General features: G+C 43.9%; 1 protein-coding gene and 1 long non-coding RNA gene across 2 annotated transcripts in view; one reads left to right on the plus strand and one right to left on the minus strand.

The window, feature by feature from the left end:
- ahi1 (Abelson helper integration site 1) overlaps positions 1-25715 on the minus strand; it is a 227943-nt gene that overhangs the window by 198684 nt on the left and 3544 nt on the right. The window contains exons 2-4 of the mRNA XM_033020945.1: positions 14815-14897; positions 11879-12003; positions 5715-6253 (exon numbers count right to left, since the gene is read on the minus strand). Coding sequence (XP_032876836.1) covers positions 5715-6253; positions 11879-12003; positions 14815-14824 — 674 coding nt within the window. The 5' untranslated portion in view covers positions 14825-14897. The remainder of the gene's footprint in view (positions 1-5714; positions 6254-11878; positions 12004-14814; positions 14898-25715) is intronic.
- LOC116973159 lies at positions 452-929 on the plus strand. Its single transcript, XR_004412007.1, has 2 exons — positions 452-515; positions 680-929. It is a non-coding gene; the product is annotated as an uncharacterized LOC116973159 (long non-coding RNA).

A 25715-nucleotide genomic window follows, 5' to 3' on the forward strand; every position in this document is an offset into this window, starting at 1 on the left:
CAGGATAGTCAAGGGACACCGCAAAGAGATGTTGAGAAGCAGTAAGGAGCAGAAGTGAACAAGAGACAGAACAAGAAAGGACTGAACCACTTGAGGATCTCCAAAAAATAATGGAAGTTTGCATGGAACAAGAGACACAACAATAAGTTGCCAAATTACAGCCAAAACGATACACAATAGTGTAATGTCATTTTTTGGCATATGTTGATTTATTGATAGATATAATAGTCTTTAGAAGTTTATAAATTTCTGCAATTGATAAAATTGTCTTTACAAGTTTATAAATACCTACATCGTGATAAACATCTCCCCTTTTTTACATTGTCAAGAAATGGGAGCAAATATGTTGCAGGATGGTCAAGGAACACCGCAAAGAGATGTTGAGAAGCAGTGAGGAGTAGAAGGAAACAAGAGACACAACAAGAAAGGACTGTACCTTTTGTTGATCTCCGAAAAGTAACGGAAGTTCGCAGGGAACAAGAGACACAATAAGCTGCCAAAATACATACAAAATGGTACATAATTGTATAATGTCTTTTTTTAATTATAGGTAAATGCATTGATAGATATAATTATCTTTAGAAGTTTATAAATGTCTACAATAGATGAAATTGTCTTTACAAGTTTATGAATATCTACATCGGATAAATATATTTTTCTTTTTTTACATCATGCAAAGAAATGGGAGCAATCGAGTTGCTGGATGGTCAAGGGACAACACAAAGCGACGTTGAGAAGCAGTAATGAGCAGAATGGCACAAGAGACGAGAGGAAGTTGCCAAAATACAGCCAGATCGGTAGACGATAGTACAATGTCTTTAGAAGTTTATAAATATCTACAAAAGATAAAATCGTCCTTTTTATTCATATGTTATTGGCTTCATAGAAGGAATGAAGACGCAACAAGAAATAACGTTAGAAATTTCTCCTAAAAAAGTAATTTAAGACAAAAGTAATGAACAGCCGTGACAAGAGAAACAATGTATCGAGGAACAACGAGAAAGAACATAAAACAGAGGGGAGCAAGAGACCCAACAAGAAATAACTGAATGTATCGAGGATCAACGAGAGAGAACACAAAGCAGGGAGCAAGAGACACAACGAAAATGAGCTTAACTGAATAAATTTTATCTTTAACATTTAAATTGTTATCTTTTAAGTTATTTACATTTTAAGATTTAATAAATCCCTTTTCCACTTGCCGTGCCTGTCAGCCACCCTCTCTCTGCCCCCTCCCCCCTCCCTCTCTAGACGCACCTGTGAGGTGAGGGGTATTCGTCAGTGAATAGGGTGGGGATGGGGTAAAAGGAGCCAATTAATAAAATTAAGATAATATCAAGGGTGTGGTGTGTGGGGGGGAGGGGTGGTTAGTGTGTGATGTCGCAGGCCACCCCCCACCCCCACGTTGGAGGAACAGACCTAACGGGTCTGCACTTGGTCTAGTATCTATTAAAACTGTGTGTGTGTGTGTGTGTGAATATGTGTGTGTGTGTGTGTGTGAGTGTGTGTGTGAGTGTGTGTATATATATGTGTGAATATGTGTGTGTGTGTGTGAACTTACGATTTCATAAATGCGCTCCTCTCTAGATTTGGTCAATTATCTCCCCAGATTTTTAATAAAATAGTTCTGCTGGCCCCGCCCCCCCGGTTGTAGATTCCATTGGTCTTCATTGAATTTAATTATTTGTCACTTAACAATTATTTCCCCAGATTTTGAATAAAATAGTTCACAAAACATCAAAAAATTAAAAACATCAAACTGCTGCATGAGTCAGTGCCACCTCACAGATGTCCAATCACAATGGATCTCATTTACATATGTGACATCACAATGGGACAGGTGTGGGAGATTGGAACTTTCACATGGTCCCCCTTCTGCATGAGTGCCATCTCACAGATGTCTAATCACAATAGGACAGGGGTGGGAGATCTCTCCCCCTCCCTTCCACAATGCCTTTGCACCTGGCCCCGCCCATCCCTGCCTCCCCCCCAGCATGCCTGGTGGCCCGCCCACTGACCTCGCAATGCCTTTGCACCTGGCCCAACTGGCCCTGCCCACTGACCTCACAATGCCTTTGCACCTGGCCCAACTGGCTCCGCCCGGCCCTGCCCCCCAGCCTGCCTGGTGGCCCCGCCCAGTCCTCCCAGCCTGTCTGCTGGCCCCGCCCCCCCGGCCTGCCAGGTTGTAGATTCCATTGGTCTTCATTGAATTTAATTATTTGTCACTTAACAATTATTTCCCCAGATTTTGAATAAAATTGTTCACAAAACATCAAAAAATTAAAAAAATCAAACTGCTGCATGGTTGGAGTAGGGGTAGTTAGAGGGAGGGTGGTTAGAGGGGGGAGGGGGTGGTTAGAGGGAGGGTGGGAGGTGGTTAGAGGGGGGGGGGAGTGGGGTGGTTAGGGGGGTTGGTTAGAGGGGGAGGGGGGTGGTTAGAGGGGGTGGTTAGAGGGGGGGGAGGGGCGTTGATAGAGGGGGCGGGGTGGATAGAGGGGGGAGGATAGGGGGGGAGGGGGTGGAGTTGTATAGAGGGGAGGGGGGTTGGTTAGAGGGGAGGGGGTGGTTAGAGGGGAGGGGGTGGTTAGAGGGAGGGTGGTGGTGGTTCGAGGGAGGGGGGGTTGGTTAGAGGGAGGGGGGTTGGTTAGAGGGAGGGGGGTGTTAGAGGTAGGGGGGGGGGGGTTAGAGGTAGGGGGTGGTGGTTACTGTGTGTGTGTGACGCAGCAGGCTGCTCCCCTGAATTCCATAGAGCTTCCGACAGCTTTCGTGCACGAGACTCGCACGCTTCATTGCCAGAACATTCTGAACGCGTGACGCACGGTTGCATTTCGCTCTGTCTCTCCCCCTCTCTCTCTCTCTCCCCCCCTCTCTTTCTACCCCCTTCCTCTCCCTTAACCCCCTCCCCCACCCTCCCCTAAACCCCCTTCCCCCCTCCCCTCCCTCTTCCCTCCAGCCCATCCCCTCCCCACTCTCCCTCCCCCCCCACCTCTCCCCCTCCCTTCCCCCCCACCTCTCAGACCCCCTCTCCACTCTCTCCTCCCATCTCTCTCACCCCTCCTCCCCCAACCTCCCTCTCCTCCTCCCCTCCACCCCCCTCTCTTGCCCTTCTGTCTCTGCCCTTTTCTCTCTGTCTCTCCCCATTCTCTCTCTGCCCTCACTCTCTACCCCCCCCCCCCCTTCTTCTCTAGATGCGCCTGCGAGTTGGGGGCTATGCGTCAGCGGATAGGGCGGTTATGGGGTAAAAGGAGCAAATTAATAATATTAATATAATATCAAGGAGGGGTAGTTAGCGTGTGCCGGGGGGGGGGGGCAGGGGGGGTGTGCGTGTAGCGTCTGCCCCCCCCCGCGCAACCACACTTTGGGGGAACAGACCCAACGGGTCTGCACTTGGTCTAGTATCAAATAAATTCATCTAATCAATTAATCAATCTAAACTAATCAATGGGTGTAGAGGGTGTTAAAAGAAGCTAAGCACGGCATGTTAAATAGAGCTTGCAAATCTGCATTTGGTGAACCCGCTGTCACACCATCAGGATTTCCAAACTACTGGATAGCAGTTTAACAGAGTTTTACTGTATATGAGAATGCAAGACCCGAATGAATGAGCTGTCGTACAGAGCCAGGTATTCAAATTAAACACTAAATGTGAAACAATTAACTGAGAATTTAACTATTTAATTTGTCTCTAATATTCATTAAATTAGTAACCAGAAGATATTCTTTTTTTTTGGACAGTAAAAGCAAAGCTATGTTATCTACTATAGAATCTCAGTCCCAGTGTTTCATAGGTGAGAAAGATGCAGCACAGAAACAGGGAGCTGGGGTCTGCGGGCGTCCGGCCGCGGGCGGCGCCGGTTGGAGCTCTGACCCCGGAAACTCTACCCCTGGCTGCGCGGCGCTCCAAATCCAGCGCGGCCGGACGCCTGCAGCCCCAGCTCCGCGATGTTGGGAGTCGGCGGCGTCGCAGCACTGGGATACCAGCGGGGAGCGGGCAATGCCTTACCGGGTCGCCGTGCGGTAAGCTCCCGAGCGCTGTGGCCGCCGACACACAACATCGCGGAGCTGGGGGCTGCGGGTGTCCGGCCGCGGGCCGCGCTGGATTTGGAGCGCCGCGCAGCCAGGGGTAGAGTTGCCGGGGTCGGAGCTACAACCCGCGCCGCCCGCGGCCGGACGCCCGCAGCCCCCAGCTCCGCGATGTTGGGAGTCGGCGGCCACAGCGCTCCAGAGCTTACTGCACGGCGACCCGGTAAGGCATTGCCTGCTCCCCGCCTCTCCGAACAGGTAGGGGACTAAGAATTAACGTTTCCCCCTTCACCCCCCCCTTCACATAAAAGCCCTCCAAACTAACTGACTAACATTTAAGCAATGATTTACAGATGTTTAATTGTCTCCCCGGTCTCCGGGGAGGAGGCAGCCACTACAGTAGTATAGACCTGGTTTGACCGTGCGTCGTTTCGGGTCAAGTTTGGCGCCAAACGCGAGCTTTGGTGTGCAGACGACATCCTGGAAAAATGTCCGGTTTTCGGAGCTTTTCGGTTTCCGGAACATAGAAACATAGAAACATAGAAATTAGGTGCAGGAGTAGGCCATTCGGCCCTTCGAGCCTGCACCGCCATTCAATATGATCATGGCTGATCATCCAACTCAGTATCCCGTACCTGCCTTCTCTCCATACCCTCTGATCCCCTTAGCCACAAGGGCCACATCTAACTCCCTCTTAAATATAGCCAATGAACTGGCCTCGACTACCCTCTGTGGCAGGGAGTTCCAGAGATTCACCACTCTCTGTGTGAAAAAAGTTCTTCTCATCTCGGTTTTAAAGGATTTCCCCCTTATCCTTAAGCTGTGACCCCTTGTCCTGGACTTCCCCAACATCGGGAGCAATCTTCCTGCATCTAGCCTGTCCAACCCCTTAAGAATTTGGTAAGTTAAGGAGGAACAAAAGGGAATGGGGGGGGAACTCCAGATAAAAGGTTGTGCACCTGTATATATCATGTCGATTGATGAATATGTTTAGTTTGTGACTTTATTTCAAGCAGAAATAATATGTGAATGCTTCATTGAGCATAATTCCGACTGGTAACTACGCACTTCGTCCGAGCACATTATTGCACGCGTCATGCAAGCCGTCGTAAATGACCACCTAAACTGTCATTTGGCAACCTGAAAAGCTGCCTAGGTTGCCCGGCTGGCAACAGGGAAAAAAAGTTAAGTGAGAGCCCTGTTAACTAAACCTCTCCTGTTCATGCACATGTCCAAATGTTTTAAATGTTCTTACATGACCTGCCTCAACTACCTCTTTTGGCAGCTATATGCCCAAAATCCTCCCCTCGGGTTCCTATTAAATCTTCCCCCTCTCATGTTAAATCTAGTTCTTGATTCCCTACTCTGGGTAAAAGTCTCTTTTTCACCCTATCTATTCATCATCTTTCTTTGTACATCTCTAAGAACATCCTTCAGCTTCCTGCGTTGTAAGGAATAAAATCATAGACTGCTCAACCTCTTTCATGAAGCCTTCAAGTCCTGGAGACATCCTTGTGAATCATCTCTGCACTCCTTCAAACATAACATAATCCTTCCTATAGCAGGGACATTAAATTAGAAACAGGGAGCAATATAATAACAAACACATTATTTAAGAATTGTATGACTGGTAAAATAGAAACACTTGATAAATTACAAATCACTAATGTATAATTTTGTCGCATTCTTACCTTGTTTCCCCCACATTTGCCAACAATGGCTTTTTCTTCTTCTCCAGTTTGCTGGTTAATATAGAAGTTACACGAGAAATAGTTTCTAATGAACGCTCCTTGATTTTTTTACTTTTCTTTTTACCATCTCCTGCGTCCTTGGTAGCTATCTGCTGCTGATAGGCTTTGATTAACGAATCCACATCATCTGCCAAATTATTCCCTAGCTCATTGTCAACGATGGCCTTTTCTTTCAATCTCTTTTTGTTAAATTTTTGCACAGGCATAACACATTCTGAGGCAGGAATCCTCTGCAAATGTTCCTCTTCAAATGGTTCTTCATTGATTGGAGATTTCTTTTTCTTCTTTTTCTTTTGTTTGCACTGCTCTTCAGACTCCTGGAACTCATTGTTCTTAACTTTTTCTGCAACAGTGGTCCTGGCATTCAATTTGTTTTTTGAGAAGCGGGGACTGTGCTCTTCTGGATTATAAGTGTTATTTAAAATTGTTTCATCTTCGTTATCTTTATGGAGACCTAATTTAGTCCTCAATGTATCAAGCTGAGGTAAATATAAAAAGTGCATTTTAAAATCAGCTTTTGGTAAACACAGTCTAAACTCACCATCAAAAGCAAAACAAACATGGAGATACTGTAAATCTTAAATAAAAATAGAAAACGATCCAAATACTTAGTAGGTAAGCCAGCAACTGAACTCTGGTGGGAGGAACATTGTTAACATTCATGCTGAAGGCCATTCATCAGTTTTTTCAACAGCGTGAACTTCTTAATACCTTCTAGGACAATATTGATTTAATTGCATCATTTTTTTTTTTAAAACATCACAATTTAAAAGCAGCTACAGTTTGAATAATTTATAGGAAAATAACCTAATTTTACTTCGGAGTCACGTGAGTGACTACGTGAAGAACCCGCTCAGTGCGCAGGCGCGGCATTACGCCAGCAGTGCAACAGCGGCTGCCACGGGAGTTAGGCTCTCCCGCTACAGAATGAAACGGACCTGTATCCTGAGGTCGGGTTTCTTTTACAGGTGAGCCTTTTTCTGCTTGTGTTTTTTACAGGCAGAGAAAAAGGCTCTGGAACAAAACTGTCCCCCATTCAAGGAGGAAAGTTTTCCCGTCGGGGAGGGGGGCAGCAACAGGCGGTAGGAGCGTTACCCGGTGTTCCTCTATTCCCCGACACCGTGCCGAGGCCAGCCCGCTAGCACCTGAGCAGCGGGCTGGATGCATAGCCACTCGAGAGGCATCCGGCAGGTGTTCCCGATGTCGGACGGGACGTCTCTCCACCCGCACGGGGGGAGAGAGAGCCGCCTGAGCCGCTGGAGCGGCTCACGGAGCAGGTGCCTGCAAGACGCGCTGCTTGAGGGGCGCTCTCGCTACTACAAGGCACAAAAGCTCCAGAAGAAGGCGGTAGGAACAATTACCGGGCGCTCCGCTATCCCCATCACCGCGCCGAGCCCAGTCCCGCTAGTGCCTGAACTGCGGGCTAGATGTCTAGCCATCCGAACAGGCATCCGGCCGGTGGCGTCCGATTCGTCGGACGGGGACATGTCTCCACCTAAATGGAGGAGAGACAGCCGCCTGAGCTGCATCCAACAGCTATTGGAGCAGCTCCAGCGAGATGCGCAGAAAAAGCGCTCTCGCGGAGGGAGGTCAGGCACCCCCTCCACAGTGTTTCATGCACTGCCCTCTGCTCCCTCATTACTGGAGGCTAGCATTGGTGACCAGGGCTGGGCTGGTCTGGAACAGGGGCAGGCGGACGAATTCGGGAGTATGCCAGGGGTGCAGGAACATGAAGAGCTGTTGGGTGTGATGGACCGCTTCTAGCAACCCCACGGGCTGGAGCACCGCTGGAACCAAGAATGGCGGCCAGCACAACCATTACTGGAAAAGGTGCTCGCTGAGGTGCTGAAACAACACACAGCACCAGAAAACTGTGAGGCCCTCAAAGTAAAAAGTGTCAACAGCCAAATCTGGGGGCATGTGGGTCACACATCCGGACCCAAGAACTCAAGCTACAGCGGATCCTAAGGCTCCTGACGTCGGCCATCACAGCCTTTGCTCGTTCCGTGGAGAGCACGGAGATGGATACCTGCCAGCAGGATGTGCTGGCATTAATGTGTACCACATAATTTGAGATCAACAATCTCCGGAGGGAAACATAAGACCTGCCCTCAATCCCAAATTTGCTGGCTTGTGTAAAGCCCCAGCTGCGGAGACGGACGCGCTGCTATTAGGGAAAGATCTCAATAAAAAACTGAAGGAGATGCAGGAAGCATCAAAAACCTTCGGCCTAATGAGGCCAGGCCCCGGGACGAGCAAACCAAGACCTCCGATACCCAAGCGGCAGCACCCCACGGCATCCACCAGTCGACGTCCGCAATATGGGACTGGTGAACGCTTGGGGTCGGCACATTATCCCCAAAGATCTTTTTAGACCAGGGCCCGCAGCGGACCCTCTGGAAAATGCGCCTCCCCCCAACATCGCCAGCACGTCAGAACAAAATCTTCAGGAAAATGAAGAAACAGAATCGCCAATAACCATGGAGGTAGGTGGGTCTGGTCCCTACCAGCATATAGAGAATAAGAGTGCTTTATTAACAGGGGGGAGATTACACTTGTTTAAAGAAGCATGGGGTATGGTCACGAGTGACAAGTATATACTCAACAGCATTAGTGGATATAAAATACAATTCATGTCAGAAAAAACGCCGCCAGTTCAACAATGGCCCCAAAGGGTATTTCTCCCTCCGTCAAAGAGAAATGTGAGGGACAAGCTGAACTGGTGAGACTTATCACAAAGGGGGTCATCGAAAAGACCAAACATGAACCTTTGGAATTTGTATCGAATATATTCACTAAAACCAAAAAAGATGGTGGCTGTCGCATCATCATTGACTTAACATCACTAAACAAATTTGTTAAGTATATACATTTCAAAATGGAGACATATGTTACTGCCAAACAACTGAATTCCAAAGGACACTGCATGGCAAGCATTTATCTTAAAGATGCTTACTATCTAGTACCCATATACAAGGATCATCGCAGATACCTAAAATTTATCTGGATGGTACAAAGCATTGCCCTATGGGCTAACTTCAGCCCAAGATTATTCACCAAAATATTGAACCCAGCCATGGCAATACTAAGAAAACAAAAACATATTGTCATGGCATATCTGGAGGATATTCTGATAGTAGGGAAAACGATGGAATTGGCTGTGGCAGCAGTATCAGCTACAAAACAGCTCCTCGAAACTCTGGGGTTCGTCCTACATCCAGATAAATCTAAGTTGAAGCCATCCACTATCATGGACTACCTGGGCTTCACAATTAACTCAGTCCATATGACTGTTACCTTGCCAAAGGCAAAAATGGTTGAATTAGCACAATCATGCAACAAATTAATGGTCAACGAGTGACCAACTATTCGACAAGTAGCAAGAGTAATTGGGGAAATGGTAGCAGCATTTCCGGCTACACAATTCGGACCTTTGCACTATCAAAAAATTTACAGAGAGCAAAGGTACGGGCAATAAAACGACATACAGGTCACTATGATCGTGTCATGAACTTACCCACTGAAGCAATATCAGAGCTACAGTGGTGGGCAGAAAACGTTTGGCATAGTTTCAGCCCTATCTTTATCACTAACCCTACTTTAGTTATTCAAACAGATGCCAGTGCTCAAGGCTGGGGAGCGACTAACTCCATATCCAGCACAAGTGGTAGATGGACTAACCTAGAGTCATCATTACTACTTACACTGGGCATTAACTATCTAGAGATGTTGGGCGCCTTTTATGGTTTAAAAGCATATGTATCTAACATGCAGCACTTGCATGTTCGGTTACAAATTGATAAATACTACGGTGATGGCTTATATTAACCATATGGGTGGCATAAAATCATTATCATGCGACAAATTGGTCAACATGATTTGGCAATGGTGTGTCGAAAGACATATTTGGCTATCAGCTACTTACCTACCAGGTAAGCTAAACACCCATGCCATGAGAAAATTAAACGCCTGGGTTGCAAGTTTGAACAGATCTTACCTGGAACTGGGATTGTCCAAACAAACCATCACCACCATGTCGGCATCCCTTCGAACATCCACCAAGAGGCAGTACTTAACCAGCATCAAAAAAGGGAGAAGTACTGCCAGGAAACAGGGACAACATACGCAACAGCTACAGCCACCAACATACTGGAGTTCCTGGCCTATCTACACCACGATGTAGGGATCAGCTACAGTGCCATCAACACAGCGCAGAGTGCTCTTTCTGCTTATCTCAAACCAGCGCCAGGACAACAGGCGATGGGATCCCATCCACTGGTGGTAAAACTGATGAAGGGCATTTACAATATCAAGCCCTAAGTCCAGGTATACCCATATTTGGGATATCAGTGTGGTCCTGACATATCTCAGGGAATGGCCACCAGCCAGATCCCCCGGCCTCGAGCAAGCTACACTAAAGACGCTCATGTTGATGGTACTTGTATCCGCTCAGAGGGTCCAGTCACTACACCTATTGCGACAGGACAACATGATCACAGCTCCAGACCAGATCTGTCGTTATCCAGCGACTGGTCAAACAGAGCAGACCAGGAACACCTAATCCAGTCGTGGCTTACCCACCAGAACCACGGTTATGTGCCATGACCCACCTACTATCCTACATAGACACAACCAGAATATTCGAGGGAGATGAAAAGCCTTGTGGGTCAGTCACAAAAACCTTATGGTGGGGTACGAGCCAAACCATTGCGAGATGGCTCAAGCGGGTGCTAGAAACTGATGGGATAAACACTAACATGTACAAATTTTATTCCACCAGGGCAGCATCCATGTCGACGGCTAAAGAATGGACATGCCTATAGACCACATCCTGGCTACAGCAGGATGGTGGGAAGGGAAAAGACCGTTCAGAAATTTTATAATAAGCCGTTGGCAAAACCTGGTTTATTTGCAGTAAAGATTTACGAACTGCAAATATTTAATTTAAGCCCAGGGGAGCAACTTAATTCTTTGTTGTTATTGTTTAAAAAATACCATTGTGTTTTTCTACAAATAGACTCATTGGTTCATTACGATAACACTTCCTCCCTCAAGAACTTCGGCAGTGAGTGAAATGAAACTGTTACACGGTTTGAAATCACAGAGCTTTGAAATCTTCACGTAGTCACTCACGTGACTCCGAAGTAAAATAGTAAGATTAAACGAGAACTTACCAGTTTGAAGTTTGATCTGTATTTTATGAGGAGTTACGATGAGGGTATTACGTGCCCTCCGCTCCCACCCTCATTATATGGATCAAACTAATAAATTGATGTCTCCTTATCTTTACTATGTTTACTTCAAAATAACTGTCTATCTGTGATTCCACACCGCTGCTTGGAAGTATGCCGCGCCTGTGCACTGAGCGGGTTCTTCACGTAATACCCTCATCGTAACTCCTCATAAAATACAGATCAAACTTCAAACTGGTAAGTTCTCGTTTAATCTTACTATTAAAATTCACATCGGATTGTTTATTAATTATGTTTCTTTCTCTATAAATATTGTCTGCACTGGATATGGCTGGCAGTATTTTCTACTTATTCATCAATTACAATACTTTATTTTCTACACGATCAAGAAATCTATTGGCGAGATCAATCTTGCTTCAACTTTCCAACATTGGCTATCTAAATATTTATCACATTAGTATTTAAAGTGTGTTAAATTAAAAATGATTTAAATATTACAATTGATTCATAGTTCAGCAATTCTGATGTTGTTAATCACTTTTGTTCAAATCTGATTGAAGTATCAGGATAAAACCAATCTGAGCCCTACCTGGCAAATGATCACCTTTATAGTATGCTAATATTTAGTCATTTACCATACAACATTGAGCTTCTAAATATAACTATCACCTTATTGAATTCCAATTCCATATTGTTTCAACTTCTAATATTCTAGAAGTAGCTTCAGGAACAATAAAAGCAAACCAAGTTTTCAAATGTTAGGAAACATTAAAAACAAAAAGAGAAAACAGGTCCATTTGGAAGAACAAATTATGTAATTTATTGTGCCTTACATAAATTATCAAAATCCTCCAATTAAACATATAAGCAGAGTTTAAGAAAGCTTTGCCATAGTTAATAACTTGCTCTCACCACAATACTCTCTTGGGTAGGTACATTTTTCTTTTTTGATTTCTTTTTCTCAGCAGCTAAATCAGAATAGTTTTTCAATGCTTCTTCAAACTGAGCCTTGGTCTTTGCTCTAGCCTCACTTTCACCTACAACATAAATGACAATAGAAAAAAGTTTTTTTAATTGACTATGCATTCTTAAAACACAATTTGTTATCTTAAGTGCACTGGATTGTTCAGTAGAATGAACAAAATAAAACATCAGAATGCAATGTGAGAATTAGCAGACATTTGATTTTTTTTTTTAATTATCACAAAAATCTCATTTTGCTTCAATAGAAATCTCAAAAATTACAGGATGAAAAACATAAATTGTGACAATTCAACAATTAGTTGTCTGTCCTTTAAATATTAAATTCTCTACATATCTGCAAGATTGATTGATAGACTTTTATTATGATTTGGTTGCTTGTTTTTTTTATACACTTACCAATTTTCTACTTTTTAATATTATTTATCACAATTTTTCTTTTCTGCCCAACTTTCATTGTTTCACAAAGAAACAATTACAAAAAAACTACTCGTATCCTTTGCAGAACCTCCCCCTTAACAATAATATCGTACCAATGATACCAAATAAATATGCGCACAATTAATCTTTTTTAAATTCACAGGACATTACTATTGCTGGTCAAGGAAGTAATAACAATCTACCTTGTTGACAAACGAGTGGTTTATTATGCCATTTCAGAGAGAAAGAGAGTTTCCCGAAACTCTGGATCAAGCAGATATTGTCCCCAATGGGCTTCAGTGAACCAGATATATTTTTACAACATTCTATCAGTTTCACAGACCATTATTAATACTTACTGCTTATTTCAGATGACTTAACTGAATTTAAAGACATTTAATGTTATATTAGGATTAGAATTTCTGTCCCCAGATTATGAGTCAAGATGTTTGGACATGCAATCAACCATAGCCCTAATATGAAAGCGGTAAGGAATTATTATGGCAAAAGAGGTAGAGGGAATTCGTTTTGCCATATATTGATCTCTTTCTTTCCAATTTATCCTAGACCAAAGCAGCAGAGTACATATTGACTAGCATATTGCTGCTAAGAGTGAATACAGGCGGGATCAAATTTCTCTTGTTAACTGCACCTACATCCGATAGGCCACATATTGATGGATATACAAAATTTAAAAGTCAGTGTTTTGCAATAGATGAAAATCTTCCAGGTTTCAATCAAATTATTATGTTAGAACTGAGCATAGAAATCTTGATCAAGGCAGCCATTAAGGGCAAAATTAAACGCTGAATAGGAAATTAGTTCAATTCTCCAATATTGAAATCCTTTATAAATAAAGTTAGTATTTATCATCAGATATCACCTGCGAATAGAAAAACATTTCACGTCAACCAGCTATCAGCAGAACTCATATCCTTCATCCCGATGGTAGACATAAAGGGTGGAGAAAGGAAGAGGTTGAGACAGTGGGGTGTGGGAGGGCTGGGAAGGGGAAGGAGGGAGAAAGCAAGAACTACCTGAAATTGGAGAAGTCAATGTTCATACCGCTGGGGTGTAAACTACCCAAGCGAAATATGAGGTGCTGCTCCACCAATTTGCGGTGGGACTCACTCTGGCCATGGAGGAGGCCCAGGACAGAAAAGTCGGATTCGGAATGTGGGGGAGTTGAAGTGTCGAGCCACCGGGAGATCAGGTTGGTTAATGCGAACTGAGCGGAGATGTTGCGCGAAGCGATCTCCAAGCTTGCGCTTGGTCTCACCGATGTAGAGCAGTTGACACCTAGAGCAGCGGATGCAATGGATGAGGTTGGACAAGGTGCAGGTGAACCTCTGCCTCACCTGGAAAGACTGCTTGGGTCCTTGGATGGAGTCGAGGGGGGAGGTAATGCGACAAGTGTAGCATTTCCAGCGGTTGCAAGGGAAAGTACCAGGGGAGGGGGTGGTTAAGGACAAATTGACCATGGAGTTACGGAGGGAGTGGTCTCTGTGGAAAGCCGAAAGGGGAGGAGATGAGAAGATGTGGCCAGTGGTGGGATCCCGTTGGAGGTGGCAAAAATGTCAGCGGATTATCTGTTGTATGTGACGGCTGGTAGGGTGGAAGGCGAGGACCAGGGGGACTCTGTTCTTGTTACGAGTGGGGGGGGGGGGGGGTGGGGTGTTATAGCGGAGCTATGGAATATAGAGGAGACCCTGGTGAGAGCCTCATCTGTAGTAGAAGAGGGGAACCCCCGTTCTCTAAAGAATTAGGACATCTCCGATGCCCTGGTTTGGAACACCTCATCCTGAGTGCAGATGCGGCATAGACAGAGGAATTGGGAGTAGGGGATAGAGTCCTTACCGGAAGCAGGGTGGGAAGAAGTGTAGTCCCAATAGCCATGAGGGTCAGCGGGTTTATGTCGGTCAGTAGTCTGTTACCTGCGATGGAGATAGTGGGGTCAAGAAACAGTAAGGAGATGTCGGAAATGGTCCAGGTGAATTTGAGCGCCGGATGGAAGTTAGTGGTGAAATGGATGAAGTCAGTGAGTTCTGCATGGGCGCAGGGGGTAGCACCAATGCAGTCATCAATGTAGTGGAGGTAGAGTTCTGGGATAGGGCCATGGTACGCCTCGAACAAGGATTGTTCAACGTAATCTACAAAGAGGTAGGCATAGCTGGGGCTCATGTGCGTGCCCATAGCTACGCCTTGGATTTGGAGGAAATGGGAGGAGTCAAAAGAAAGGTTGTTGATGAGTTCGAGGCACTTAAAAAAAAAAGGGAGCTTACAACAGCTTCTTTTCTAGGTAGCCAAAAAATTGCACCTGCCATGGATTAAACAAATCCGTCATTTCCACAGATATAGATTAAGCCAATATGTGAAGAATAATCTACTTCCACTTCAAATGTCAAGTTTTCTTTTCAATCAAAAGATTAGTTTTATCTATACTCTACCTGTTGGCATTTTTCTCAAGATTGTGCTTGAAGTCTTCCTTATTCACTACATCCTCATCTAATGACATTAGCTGACAGGCAACCTAAAATTAGTAAAAGGAGTAATGTAAGGCACTTTTAACGATGCAATATGTAGGTATGTTACAAAACTTACCTTCAGAGGCGCTGCAGTTCTGTCACTGGCCGTGTGCGCGACTTTGGCGCCTTTGAGGAGGGGGGCATGATTAAAATGCCGTTTTCTCCTGCATGTCCGAGATATATTTTCTCGGGCTTCTACCCGATGCTGAATAATCGTTCCGACTGCCGTTCTCAGAATTTAAAAAAACAAACCGCGGGACAATTTAATGGCTGGAGTAAAATAAAAAAGTGACTTCTAACGCCGTCAACGGGACAGATCTCACGTATGCGACAAAACATAAGGTAAGTCGTTTATTTTACATATAAACTTGCTTCTTAGGATTACTTTAATCAAAATTCCATCGACGAAAATGTCATTATACCAACTGGCAGTGTTTTTCCTGCCGATATGGAGTTTAAATTCACCGCAAACCGCAACGTTCCAATCGATTGCGTTCCACAAAAACCCACTCGCAAGATGATTAAAATGGCCATTAATTTATGGGAATTAAACACTAAATTCCTTCCATTTGGCCTATAAATTCATGACAATGAGATTTAAAAATCTTGTTATATTGTGAATTCTTGTGTGAATGTTATTTGGACACTTAGGCTATTTAAAAATGTTAACCATTTCTTAAGAAATGGATAGATGTTTAGATCTAGTAATTGAAATTTGTAATAGCTACAATTAGGTAACTAACTACTTATATGCTTTAATTTCAGGTCATACAAGTAAGATTGTTTCATATTTGTTTCAGAATGCTTCAATCTATAATAACTGAAAATTTAATTCAGTTCTCTTAATTTTTAAGAAATTGATGGGCTTTTGACTGTCCTCGATCACAGCTTTTGAGTTAAGTCAATGGAAAAGCAATAGGGAACAAGATGCTAATTTCAGAGTATGAAAATGGCCATAACTTTTTTATTACAGAAGATACGGAAGTGAATTAGGTGTCAAATTAAACTTCTTTTTATGCTTTATCTGATGGGATAAATTGCAGCCTTGATTTTTTAAATCTCAACATTTTGTAACATTGCTACAATATGTCAAAAGAGGGTAGAGAAAAAGGATTTAGTTGTCCCAAAGGATGATATAAACAGTTTACGGATTACCTCAAACAGTTGCTGTTATACTTCATTACCAGATAACCCCTGCCTTCCACATTTTTTTAAACATTTAAATAAATATATCAAAATTAAAAACAAAAAGTGCTGAAAATATACAATAGATCAGGCTGTATATGTGGAGAATGAAATAGAGTTCATTTTTTGATCGATGAAGTTTTAAAACATTTAAATTACGTACTGGGGAAACAACTTCACAAAGTTTGGTAATACACAGAGTAATACAGACACTCATTGATTTATGGTTTCAATAAGCTATCATGGAACAAATCCTGACCAGCACTTCTTGCTTGTTCTTCAACCATTCTGGCCGAGTGGATTAGGAGATTGTGAACAAGGGCCTGTGGTTCGTAAACCAAAGATAGGAAACCCAACAATTTTGCTGCTATTTAAAACTTATCCCAGACAAGATCTGGAATCAGAGACAGAGCAGAGATCAGGCCATTCAGCCCGCCACATCTACTCCAATTAGGTTTTTGCCGGAGCTAATCCAATTTGCCCGTGTTCCATAATCTTACAAACTTTTCCTCTTCATGTACCTAACTAAATGTCTTTTAAACAGTGGCCATTGTACAGGAAGCACAGCTTCCTCTAGCAGCTCATTCACACCTGCACCACCCTCTGCATGAAGACCTCACCCATCAGGTCACATACATTTTTCTCCTCTCACTTCAAAATTACAACCCCTAGTTCTGTTTAAGAAAGAACCGCAGATTCTGGAAAAATCGAAGGTAGACAAAAATGCTGGAGAAACTCAACAGGTGAGGCAGCACCTATGGAGAGAAGGAATAGGTGACGTTTCGGGTCGAGACCCTTCTTCAAACAGATGTGAGGTGGGGGGGCGGGAAAAAGAAAGGAAGAGCCGGAGACAGTAGGCTGTGGGAGTGTAAATTGCTCGTTCTAAGCTCCCCCGCAGACTAGTTTCAGTCAAAAACCACTGAATCAAGCACTTGAACAAATAATCTTTATTTGAACAAAACATAATTACAGTTCCCACCACTGTACCTAACCACCGCGGGTTCGATCCTCGTCTCTGCCTGTCCAAGCCCTCTAGGCCTCACTCAAACAGAGACACTCCACGCAGTCCCAAGCGCTCTCCCAGAAGATCGATGCTGGACCTCGTGGCAGCGGTGGGGGGTGGTCTCTTTACAATCCAATTACAGATATCGATTAACCCCATACATAACAGACATTTCCCTAACCCAATAATACAGTAGCTAATACATTGTATAAGAAAGAAAGCTCTCGATGGAATCAAACAAGAACAAACATTGAAACATGCGCCCTGAGAATCAAACAATTTCTCCAAGGCTCTAACAGTTCAACCTATCATCAATTAACAGGATGACCGTCTTGCAACATTATTTATACTATTTACAATGCTTTTGCAGCGATCCAATAGAAATGATGCATTTAAGGTTAGTTTGCAAAACTGCTATACATGTTATCAATTTAAGAGAAACAGGGAGTACACCTGGACCCCTCACCATCCTGTGTATCAGTTTGAGCCTAGACTGGCTGGTGCCAATTAAAGCCTGTAAAGTTCAGCTGACAAGGGTTAAGCAATTCTGACAAGTGCAGGGATCCTCCATTTTATTGTGTCTTTAATTTAGCCAATATTAACAGGAGCTGGGAAGGTGAGGGGTAGGAGGGAGAAAGCAAGGACTACCTGAAATTGGAGAAGTCAATGTTCATACCGCTGGGGTGGAAACTACCCAAGCGAAATATGAGCTGCTGGTCCTCCAATTTGCAGTGGGACTCACTCTGGCCATGGAGGAGGCCCAGGACAGAAAGGTCGGATTCGGACAGGGAGGGGGAGTTGAAGTGCTGAACCACTGGGAGATCAGATTGGTTATTGCGAGCTGGATGGGCGAAGCGATCGCCAAGCCTGCGCTTGGTCTCACCGATGTAGAGTAGTTGACACCTGGAACAGCGGATGCAATAGCTGAGGTTGGAGGAGGTACAGGTGAACCTCTGCCTCACCTGGAAAGACTGCTTGGGTCCTTGGATGGAGTCGAGGGGGTAGGTAAAGTGACAAGTGTAGCATTTCCTGCGGTTGCAAGGGAAAGTACCAGGGGAGGGGGTAGTTTGGGTGGAAAGGGACAAATTGACCAGGCAGTTACGGAGGGAACGGTCTCTGCTGAAAGCCGAAAAGGTAGTAGATGGGAAGATGTGGCCAGTGGTAGGATCCCGTTGGAGGTGGCGAAAATGTCGGAGCAATTATCTGTTGCATGTGACAGCTGGTAGGGTGGAAGGTGAGGACAAGGGGGGCTCTGCCCTTGTTACGAGTGGGGGAATGGGGAGTGAGAGCGGTGCTATGGGATATAGAGGAGACCCTGGTGAGAGCCTCATCTGTAGTCGAAGAGGGGAACCCCCATTCCCTAAAGAATGAAGACATCTCCCATGCCCTTGTTTGGAACACCTCATCCTGGGTGCAGATGCGGCGTAGACAGAGAAATTGGGAGTAGGTGTTGGAGACTTACAGGAAGCAGGGTGGGAAGAAGTGTAGTCCAGATAGCCATGGGAGTCAGTGGGTTAGTAGTAGATGTCGGTCAGCAATCTGTTACCTGTGATGGAGATGGTGAGGTCTAGAAACGGTAGGGAGGTCAGAAATGGTCCAGGTGAATTTGAGTGCCGGATGGAAGTTAGTGGTGAAATGGATGAAGTCAGTGAGTTCTGCATGGGTGCAGGAGGTCGCACCAAAGCAGTCGTCAATGTAGCGGAGGTAGAGTTCTGGGATCGGGCCACGGTACACCCCGAACAAGAATTGTTCGACGTTACAAAGAGGAAGGCATAGCTGGTGCCCATGTGCGTGCCCATAGCTACGCCTTGGATTTGGATGGTTCTACCGACGGAAATTCACCATATCCTTTCCTCAAACATCATACCTTCTTGCTGGCAACAACTGTACATTACTTTCTCTCTTTTTATATAATTCCCATCATGTTTTAATTCCTTGAGCAAGAAAATCACGAGTGATAGCACAACATTTATTAACACAATGTTGTAAATGGTTAAAGATTTTATTTGTATGCAATTTGGGCCATAGTAATTCCAATATTTCAATTAACAATACAAATGAAATTAAGAATCCAGAGTGATTTATTATCATATTTCATAGATAGAACAATGAAATTCTTACTTGCAGCAGTATGGAAAGTTCAAGAAGGTATAAGGGAGTAAGGTCAGGTGAAATAAGAACCGGTGTGAGATGGGAGGTGAATACCGAATTAAAAGTGTTATTTATGAATGCGCAAAGTATAAGAAATAAAGTGGATTTAGTGTTGTGAAATGAACCGGATTTGATAAGGCAACTCAAGGCAAAGGAGCCATTAGGAGGTAGTGACCATAACATGATAAGTTTTAATCTGCAATTTGAGAGGGAGAAGGTAAGTTGACCAGAAAGGGACCCTAGTAGGGATGACGGTGGAACAGCAATGGCAGGTTTCTGGGAATAATCCAGAAGATGCAGAGTCATTTCTTTCCAAAGAGGAAGAAAGATTCTAAGGCAGGGGTGTCAAACTCACGGCCCGTGGACCATATGCGGCCCGCAAAAGGGTCCGATCCGGCCCACGCGATGATTTCCCCTATGCCAGAGCGGGCTGCAGCTGTCCATGGTGTGTTCGGACTGTGTTCGCGCGTACGCGGTGCATCCGGCGCGCATGTAGTCGCACTTTGCCAGTGACCCAAAATGAGTTAAATTGAGTTTGACACCCCTATTCTAAGGGAAGAGACAACCGTGGCTGACAATGGAAGTCAAGGACAGTATTAAAATAAAAGGGAAGACATATAACATAGCAAAGATGAGTGGGAAGCCAGAGGATTAGGTACCTTTTAAAGATCAACAGAAAGTAACTAATAAGGCAATACAGGGTGAAAAGATGAAGTATGAAGGTAAGCTAGGCAAGAATACAAAGGAGGATAGTAAAAGCTTCTTTAGGTATGTGGAGAGGGAAAAATTAGTTAAGACAAATGTATGCAGTACCTGTGAAGACAGAAAGAGGTGAATTTATTATGGGGAACAAGGAAATGACAGACGAGTTGAACAGGTACTTTGGTTCTGTCTTCACTAAGGAAGACACAAACAATCTCCCAGATGTACTAGAGGACAGAGGACCTAGGGTGATGGAAGAACTGAAGGAAATTCACATTAGTCAGGAAATGGTGTTGGGTTGATGGAACTGAAGGGACTGAAGACTGAAGAATAATCAAGGAAGTGGCTCTAGAAATCGTAGATGCATTGGTGATCATATAGATTCTGGATCAGTTCCTGTGCATTGGAGGGTAGCTGATGTTATACCACTTTTCAGCAAAGGAGGGAGAGAGAAAGCAGGGAATTATAGACCAGTTAGCCTGACATCGGTGGTGGGGAAGATGCTGGAGTCGATTATCACAGATGTAACAGCGACGCATTTGGACAGCAGTAACAGGATCAGTCCAAGTCAGCATGGATTTATGAAGGGGAAATCATGCTTGACAAATCTGGAATTTTTTGAGGATGAAACAAGTAAAATGGACAAGGGAGAGCCAGTGGATGTAGTGTACCTCAACTTTCAGAAAGCCTTTGATATGGTCCCACACAGGAGATTTTACTTCGGAGTCACGTGAGTGACTACGTGAAGAAGCCCGCCAGGACGCATGCGTGTCTACATTTGTACAATATATTCACTTCAAAATGGAAACCTTTGTTACTGCTAAACAATTAATTTCCAAAGGTTACTTCATGGCCAGCATCGATTTAAAACATGCTTACTATTCAGTGCCTATACGAGGTGACCACAGATGTTACTTAAAATTCAACTGGATGGGACAACGCTGACAGTATAAAGCACTGCCAAATGGGTTATCATCAGCCCCAGGCTGTTCACAAAAATTTTGAAACCAGCCCTAGCGTTTCTACGGAAACGTAAACACATGGTCATGGCATATTTAGATGACATACTCATTGTGGGCAAAACTTTGGAATTGGCCAAACAAACTGTAACAGCCACAAAACAGTTATTTGAAAAACTGGGATTTATTATCCATCCAGTTAAATCTAAACTAACGCCTTCCACTACTATGGACTATTTGGGGTTCACCATTGACTCAGTTCACATGTCGGTGACTCTGCCTAAGGGAAAGGCTAGAGATTTAATAGAGGCTTGCAATAACCTCATTGACATCAGCAAACCATCCATCAGATTGGTAGCAAAAGTAATTGGCAAAATGGTGGCTGCCTTTCCAGCCACACAATTTGGACCTCTACATTACCAAAACTTACAGAGAGCAAAAATATAAGCACTCAAAATTAATGCAGGTCACTTTGACAGACCTATGAAACTACCAATCAAAGCTAAAATGGTGGATAGATCTGGTTTTGTTCCAATCCAATCATTGTCAGTAACCCTTCCATGGTACTACAAACTGATGCCAGTGCACTTGGGTGGGGAGCCACCAATACCATCACCAGCTGTGGAGGTAGATGGACTGCTCAGGAGGCATCATTATTACTCACACTGGGCATAAACTACCTGGAAATGTTGGGTGCATTCCATGGCCTAAAGTCATATTGTACTGGGTCATATCACCAGCATGTTAGACTACAGATAGACAATACCACCGTGGTAGCATACATTAACCACATGGGTGGAAACAAATCAACATCATGTGACAATCTGGCTAATACAATTTGGCAATGGTGTATCCAGAGAGATATTTGGATATCAGCCACTTACCTACCAGGAAGACTAAATTTAGTGGCAGACACCAGGGCACGCAAATTTAATGAAAACACCAAATGGATGTTGAATAAAAAAGTATTTGCTGATATTACAGCAAAATATGGAACACCAGATATCGATCTATTCGCATCCAGACTTAACCACCAGTTATCAAATTATGTTTCATGGGAACCAGACCCTGGGGCAGCGGCGACAGATGCATTTTCGCTGCATTGGGGGGGAAATTGTTTATTTACACATTCCCTCCTTTCTGCCTCATCAGTCGGGTATTAAGGAAAATACAACAAGACTCTGCGTCTGGTATTTTGGTAGTACCCGATTGGCCTACTCAACCATGGTTCCCAGTGGTATTAAACATGGTATTAGAACCATGTATCACCATCCCACATAGACCAGATTTATTGCTACATCCCGTAACAAGGGATAGCCACCCATGCCATAAACATTTGAACATTAATTTGTAGAGTTTAAAAACACCTCTACTACAACTGGGACTGACGGACCGAACAGTGAACATGATCTCGGCGGCACCAAGACAGTCAACCAAAAAACAGTATCTGGTCTATATCAGGAAGTGGGAGATGTACTGCCATAAAAACAACATCACCTACAGAGACATGAACATCCCGTCTGTTCTGGAATATCTGGCAGGCCTCCACTATGATGAGGGGCTCAGTTACAGTGCCATCAACTGTGCCAGAACTGCCCTATTGACTTACCTATGGCAGGTGACAGAGCGTTACTCTGTTGGGACTCACCCACTGGTAACAAAACTTATGAGGGGAATTTTTAATACTAATCCCCCGAGAACCAGGTACTCCCAAATATGGGATGTAAGTATTGTCCTGAAGATGTTCAGGAATTGGTCTCCAGCAACAGCTCTGTCCCTACACAGACTGACATTAAAAACAGTCATGCTAATGGCATTGGTCACGGCACAGAGGGTACAGTCACTGCATAAACTAAGACTGGACAACATGACTTCCTCAACAGAAAATATTACGTTTCATATCTATGAGTTAGTAAAGCAGAACAGACAGGGATCAGCAGGCCTCAATATACAATTTAGGTCATACCCAACAGATGACCGTCTCTGTATAGTAAGACATCTGTCGTTATACATGGAGACAACGAAAATCCTAAGAGGCAATGAGAAGGCACTTTTGGTCAGCCACAAGCAACCACACAAAAGAGTGACGGTCCAGACCATCTCAAGATGGCTGAAACAGGTGCTAACACAGGCTGAGGTGGATACTAATATTATTAAAATCTCATTCCACCAGGGTTGCACCTACATCGGCAGCGATACAGTTGGATGTACCAATGGACCAAATTCTCAAGGCAGCAGAATGGTCTGGGGAAAAAACATTCCAATTATTTTACAACAAACCAGTAATGAAACCTGGAACGTTTGCAGAAACAATTTTAAGTTCTGTAAATTAATTTAAACCCATAAAAAGGGGTTATAATTTTGTGTTAACAAATTTTATGATTTCAATGTCGAATTCATGTCCAAATTATGTTAACACAATTCCTCCTACAGTCATCAAGGCAGACGTGATGCATGGACTCGTTTCCACGGCATGAAATTACAGAGCTTTAAAATCTTCACGTAGTCACTCACGTGACTCCGAAGTAAAATAGCAAGATTAAACGAGAACTTACCAGTTTGAAGTTTGATCTGTATTTTATGAGGAGTGACGATGAGGGATTACGTGCCCTCCGCTCCCATCCTTGATCATATACTTAACTGGTATCTCTTCTCTAATCTTACTATGTTTAGTCATTACAGTTATCTGTGATTTCACACCGCTGCTTTGAAGAATGGCACGCATGCGTCCTGGCGGGCTTCTTCACGTAATCCCTCATCGTAACTCCTCATAAAATACAGATCAAACTTCAAACTGGTAAGCTCTCGTTTAATCTTACTATTAGTGGGCAAAATTAGAGCACATGGTATGGGGGTAGGGTATTGACATAGATTAAAAAATTTGTTTGGCAGACAGGAAACAAATAGTAGGGTTTAATAGTGTTCAAAAAGGAACTGCAGATGCTGGAAGATCGAAGGTACACAAAATTGCTGGAGAAACTCAGCGGGTGCAGCAGCATCTATGTAGCTCCATAGATGCTGCTGCACCCGCTGAGTTTCTCCAGCAATTTTGTGTACCTCCAGCAATTTTGAGTACCAGTAGGGATTAATAGGTCTCTTTCAGAATGGCAGGCAGTGACTAGTGGGGTGTCGCAAGGCTTGTTGCTGGGACTGCAGCTATTTACAATATACAGTGCCCTCCATAATGTTTGGGACAAAGACCATCATTTATTTATTTACGTCTGTACTCCACAATTTGAAATTTGTTATAGAAAAAAAAATCACATGTGGTTAAAGTGCACATTTTCAGATTTTATTAAAGGGTATTTTGGTTTTGGTTTCATCGTGTAGAAATTACAGCTATGTTTATACATAGCCCCCCATTTCAGGACACCATAATGTTTGGGACACATGGCTTCACAGGTGTTTGTAATTACTCAGGTGTGTTTAAATGCCACCTTAATGCAGGTATAAGAGAGCTCTCAGCACTTAGTCTTTCCTCCAGTCTTTCCATCACCTTTGGAAACCTTTATTGCTGTTTATCAACATGAGGACCAAAGTTGGGCCAATGAAATTCAAAGAAGCCATTATGAGACTGAGAAACAAGAATAAAACAGTTAGAGACATCGGCCAAATCCTAGGCTTACCAAAATCAACAGTTTGGAACATCATTAGGAAGAAAGAGAGTGGTGAGCTTACTAATCGCAAAGGGACTGACAGGCCAAGGAAGACCTCCACAGCTGATGACAGAAGAATTCTCTCTATAATAAATAAAAATCCCCAAACACCTGTCCGACAGATCAGAAACACTCTTCATGATGGGTCTTTGTCCCAAACATTATGGAGGGCACTGTACATTAATGATTTAAACCCCTGTCTCACGGTGAGAGTCCACCCACGAGTGATCCCATGTTAAAAACAAATCATGGTAATCACATAGAATTAACTCAGTGAGAACGTCGGAACTCGTGGACGTAACTTAGCGACTCGTAATGCTAATGGCAGGTACTCGGGAAACTTGTTAACTCATGAAAAATTTTCAACATGTTGAAAGATTTCCACGAGTCAAATTTACTCCTGAAGGAAAAATTTGAAACTTTTAAACTCATTGTAATACCCTAGTAGCCCGTTAGTTTCCATAGTGACTCGTGAGTAACTCGTGGATTTGGCCTGAGTGCCAGAAGTGAAATGTTGAAGATTAGTCATCTCCGGGGAACTTGGATAGGTGACGTTTCGGGTCGAGACCCTTCTTCAAACTTTAGACCCTTCTTTCACCCGAAACATCACCTGTCCATGTTCTCCACAGATACTGCCCGACACGTTGAATTACTCCAGCACTTTGTTTTTTTTTCGTAAACCAGCTTCTGTAGTTCCTTGTGTTCCAAAATGTAATGCTTTATAAATCTCCTGAGATGCTGCCTGGCCCACGGAGTTACTCCAGCACTTTGCTTCTGTCTCCCTGGAGACCTCGTTTCCCACGCAATGTGACATCTACCGTGCATACATTGCCAACTGTTGTTTTGGCAGCAGCAACATATTCTCCCGGTTAGTACACTCAGTGTTGCTGAGGCCTAGTTTATGTAGAGACAAGAAACTGCAGTTGCTGGAATCATGATCATAAAACACATACAATGTGTTGTAGGAACTCACACAGCGTTGGAGTAACTCAGCAGGACAGGCAGCATCAGCAGAGGGAATGGACAGACGTTGATTCGCTCGAAAAGGGACCCGATCCGAAACGTTGCCTATCCATTTCCTCCACAGATCCTGACCCACTGGCTTACTTCGGCACTTCGTGAGTACATGTCATAGGAGCAGAATTAGGCCATTCGGCCCATCGAGTT

The sequence above is a fragment of the Amblyraja radiata genome, chromosome 5 (assembly GCF_010909765.2).
Source record: "Amblyraja radiata isolate CabotCenter1 chromosome 5, sAmbRad1.1.pri, whole genome shotgun sequence".
Lineage (NCBI taxonomy): Eukaryota > Metazoa > Chordata > Chondrichthyes > Rajiformes > Rajidae > Amblyraja > Amblyraja radiata.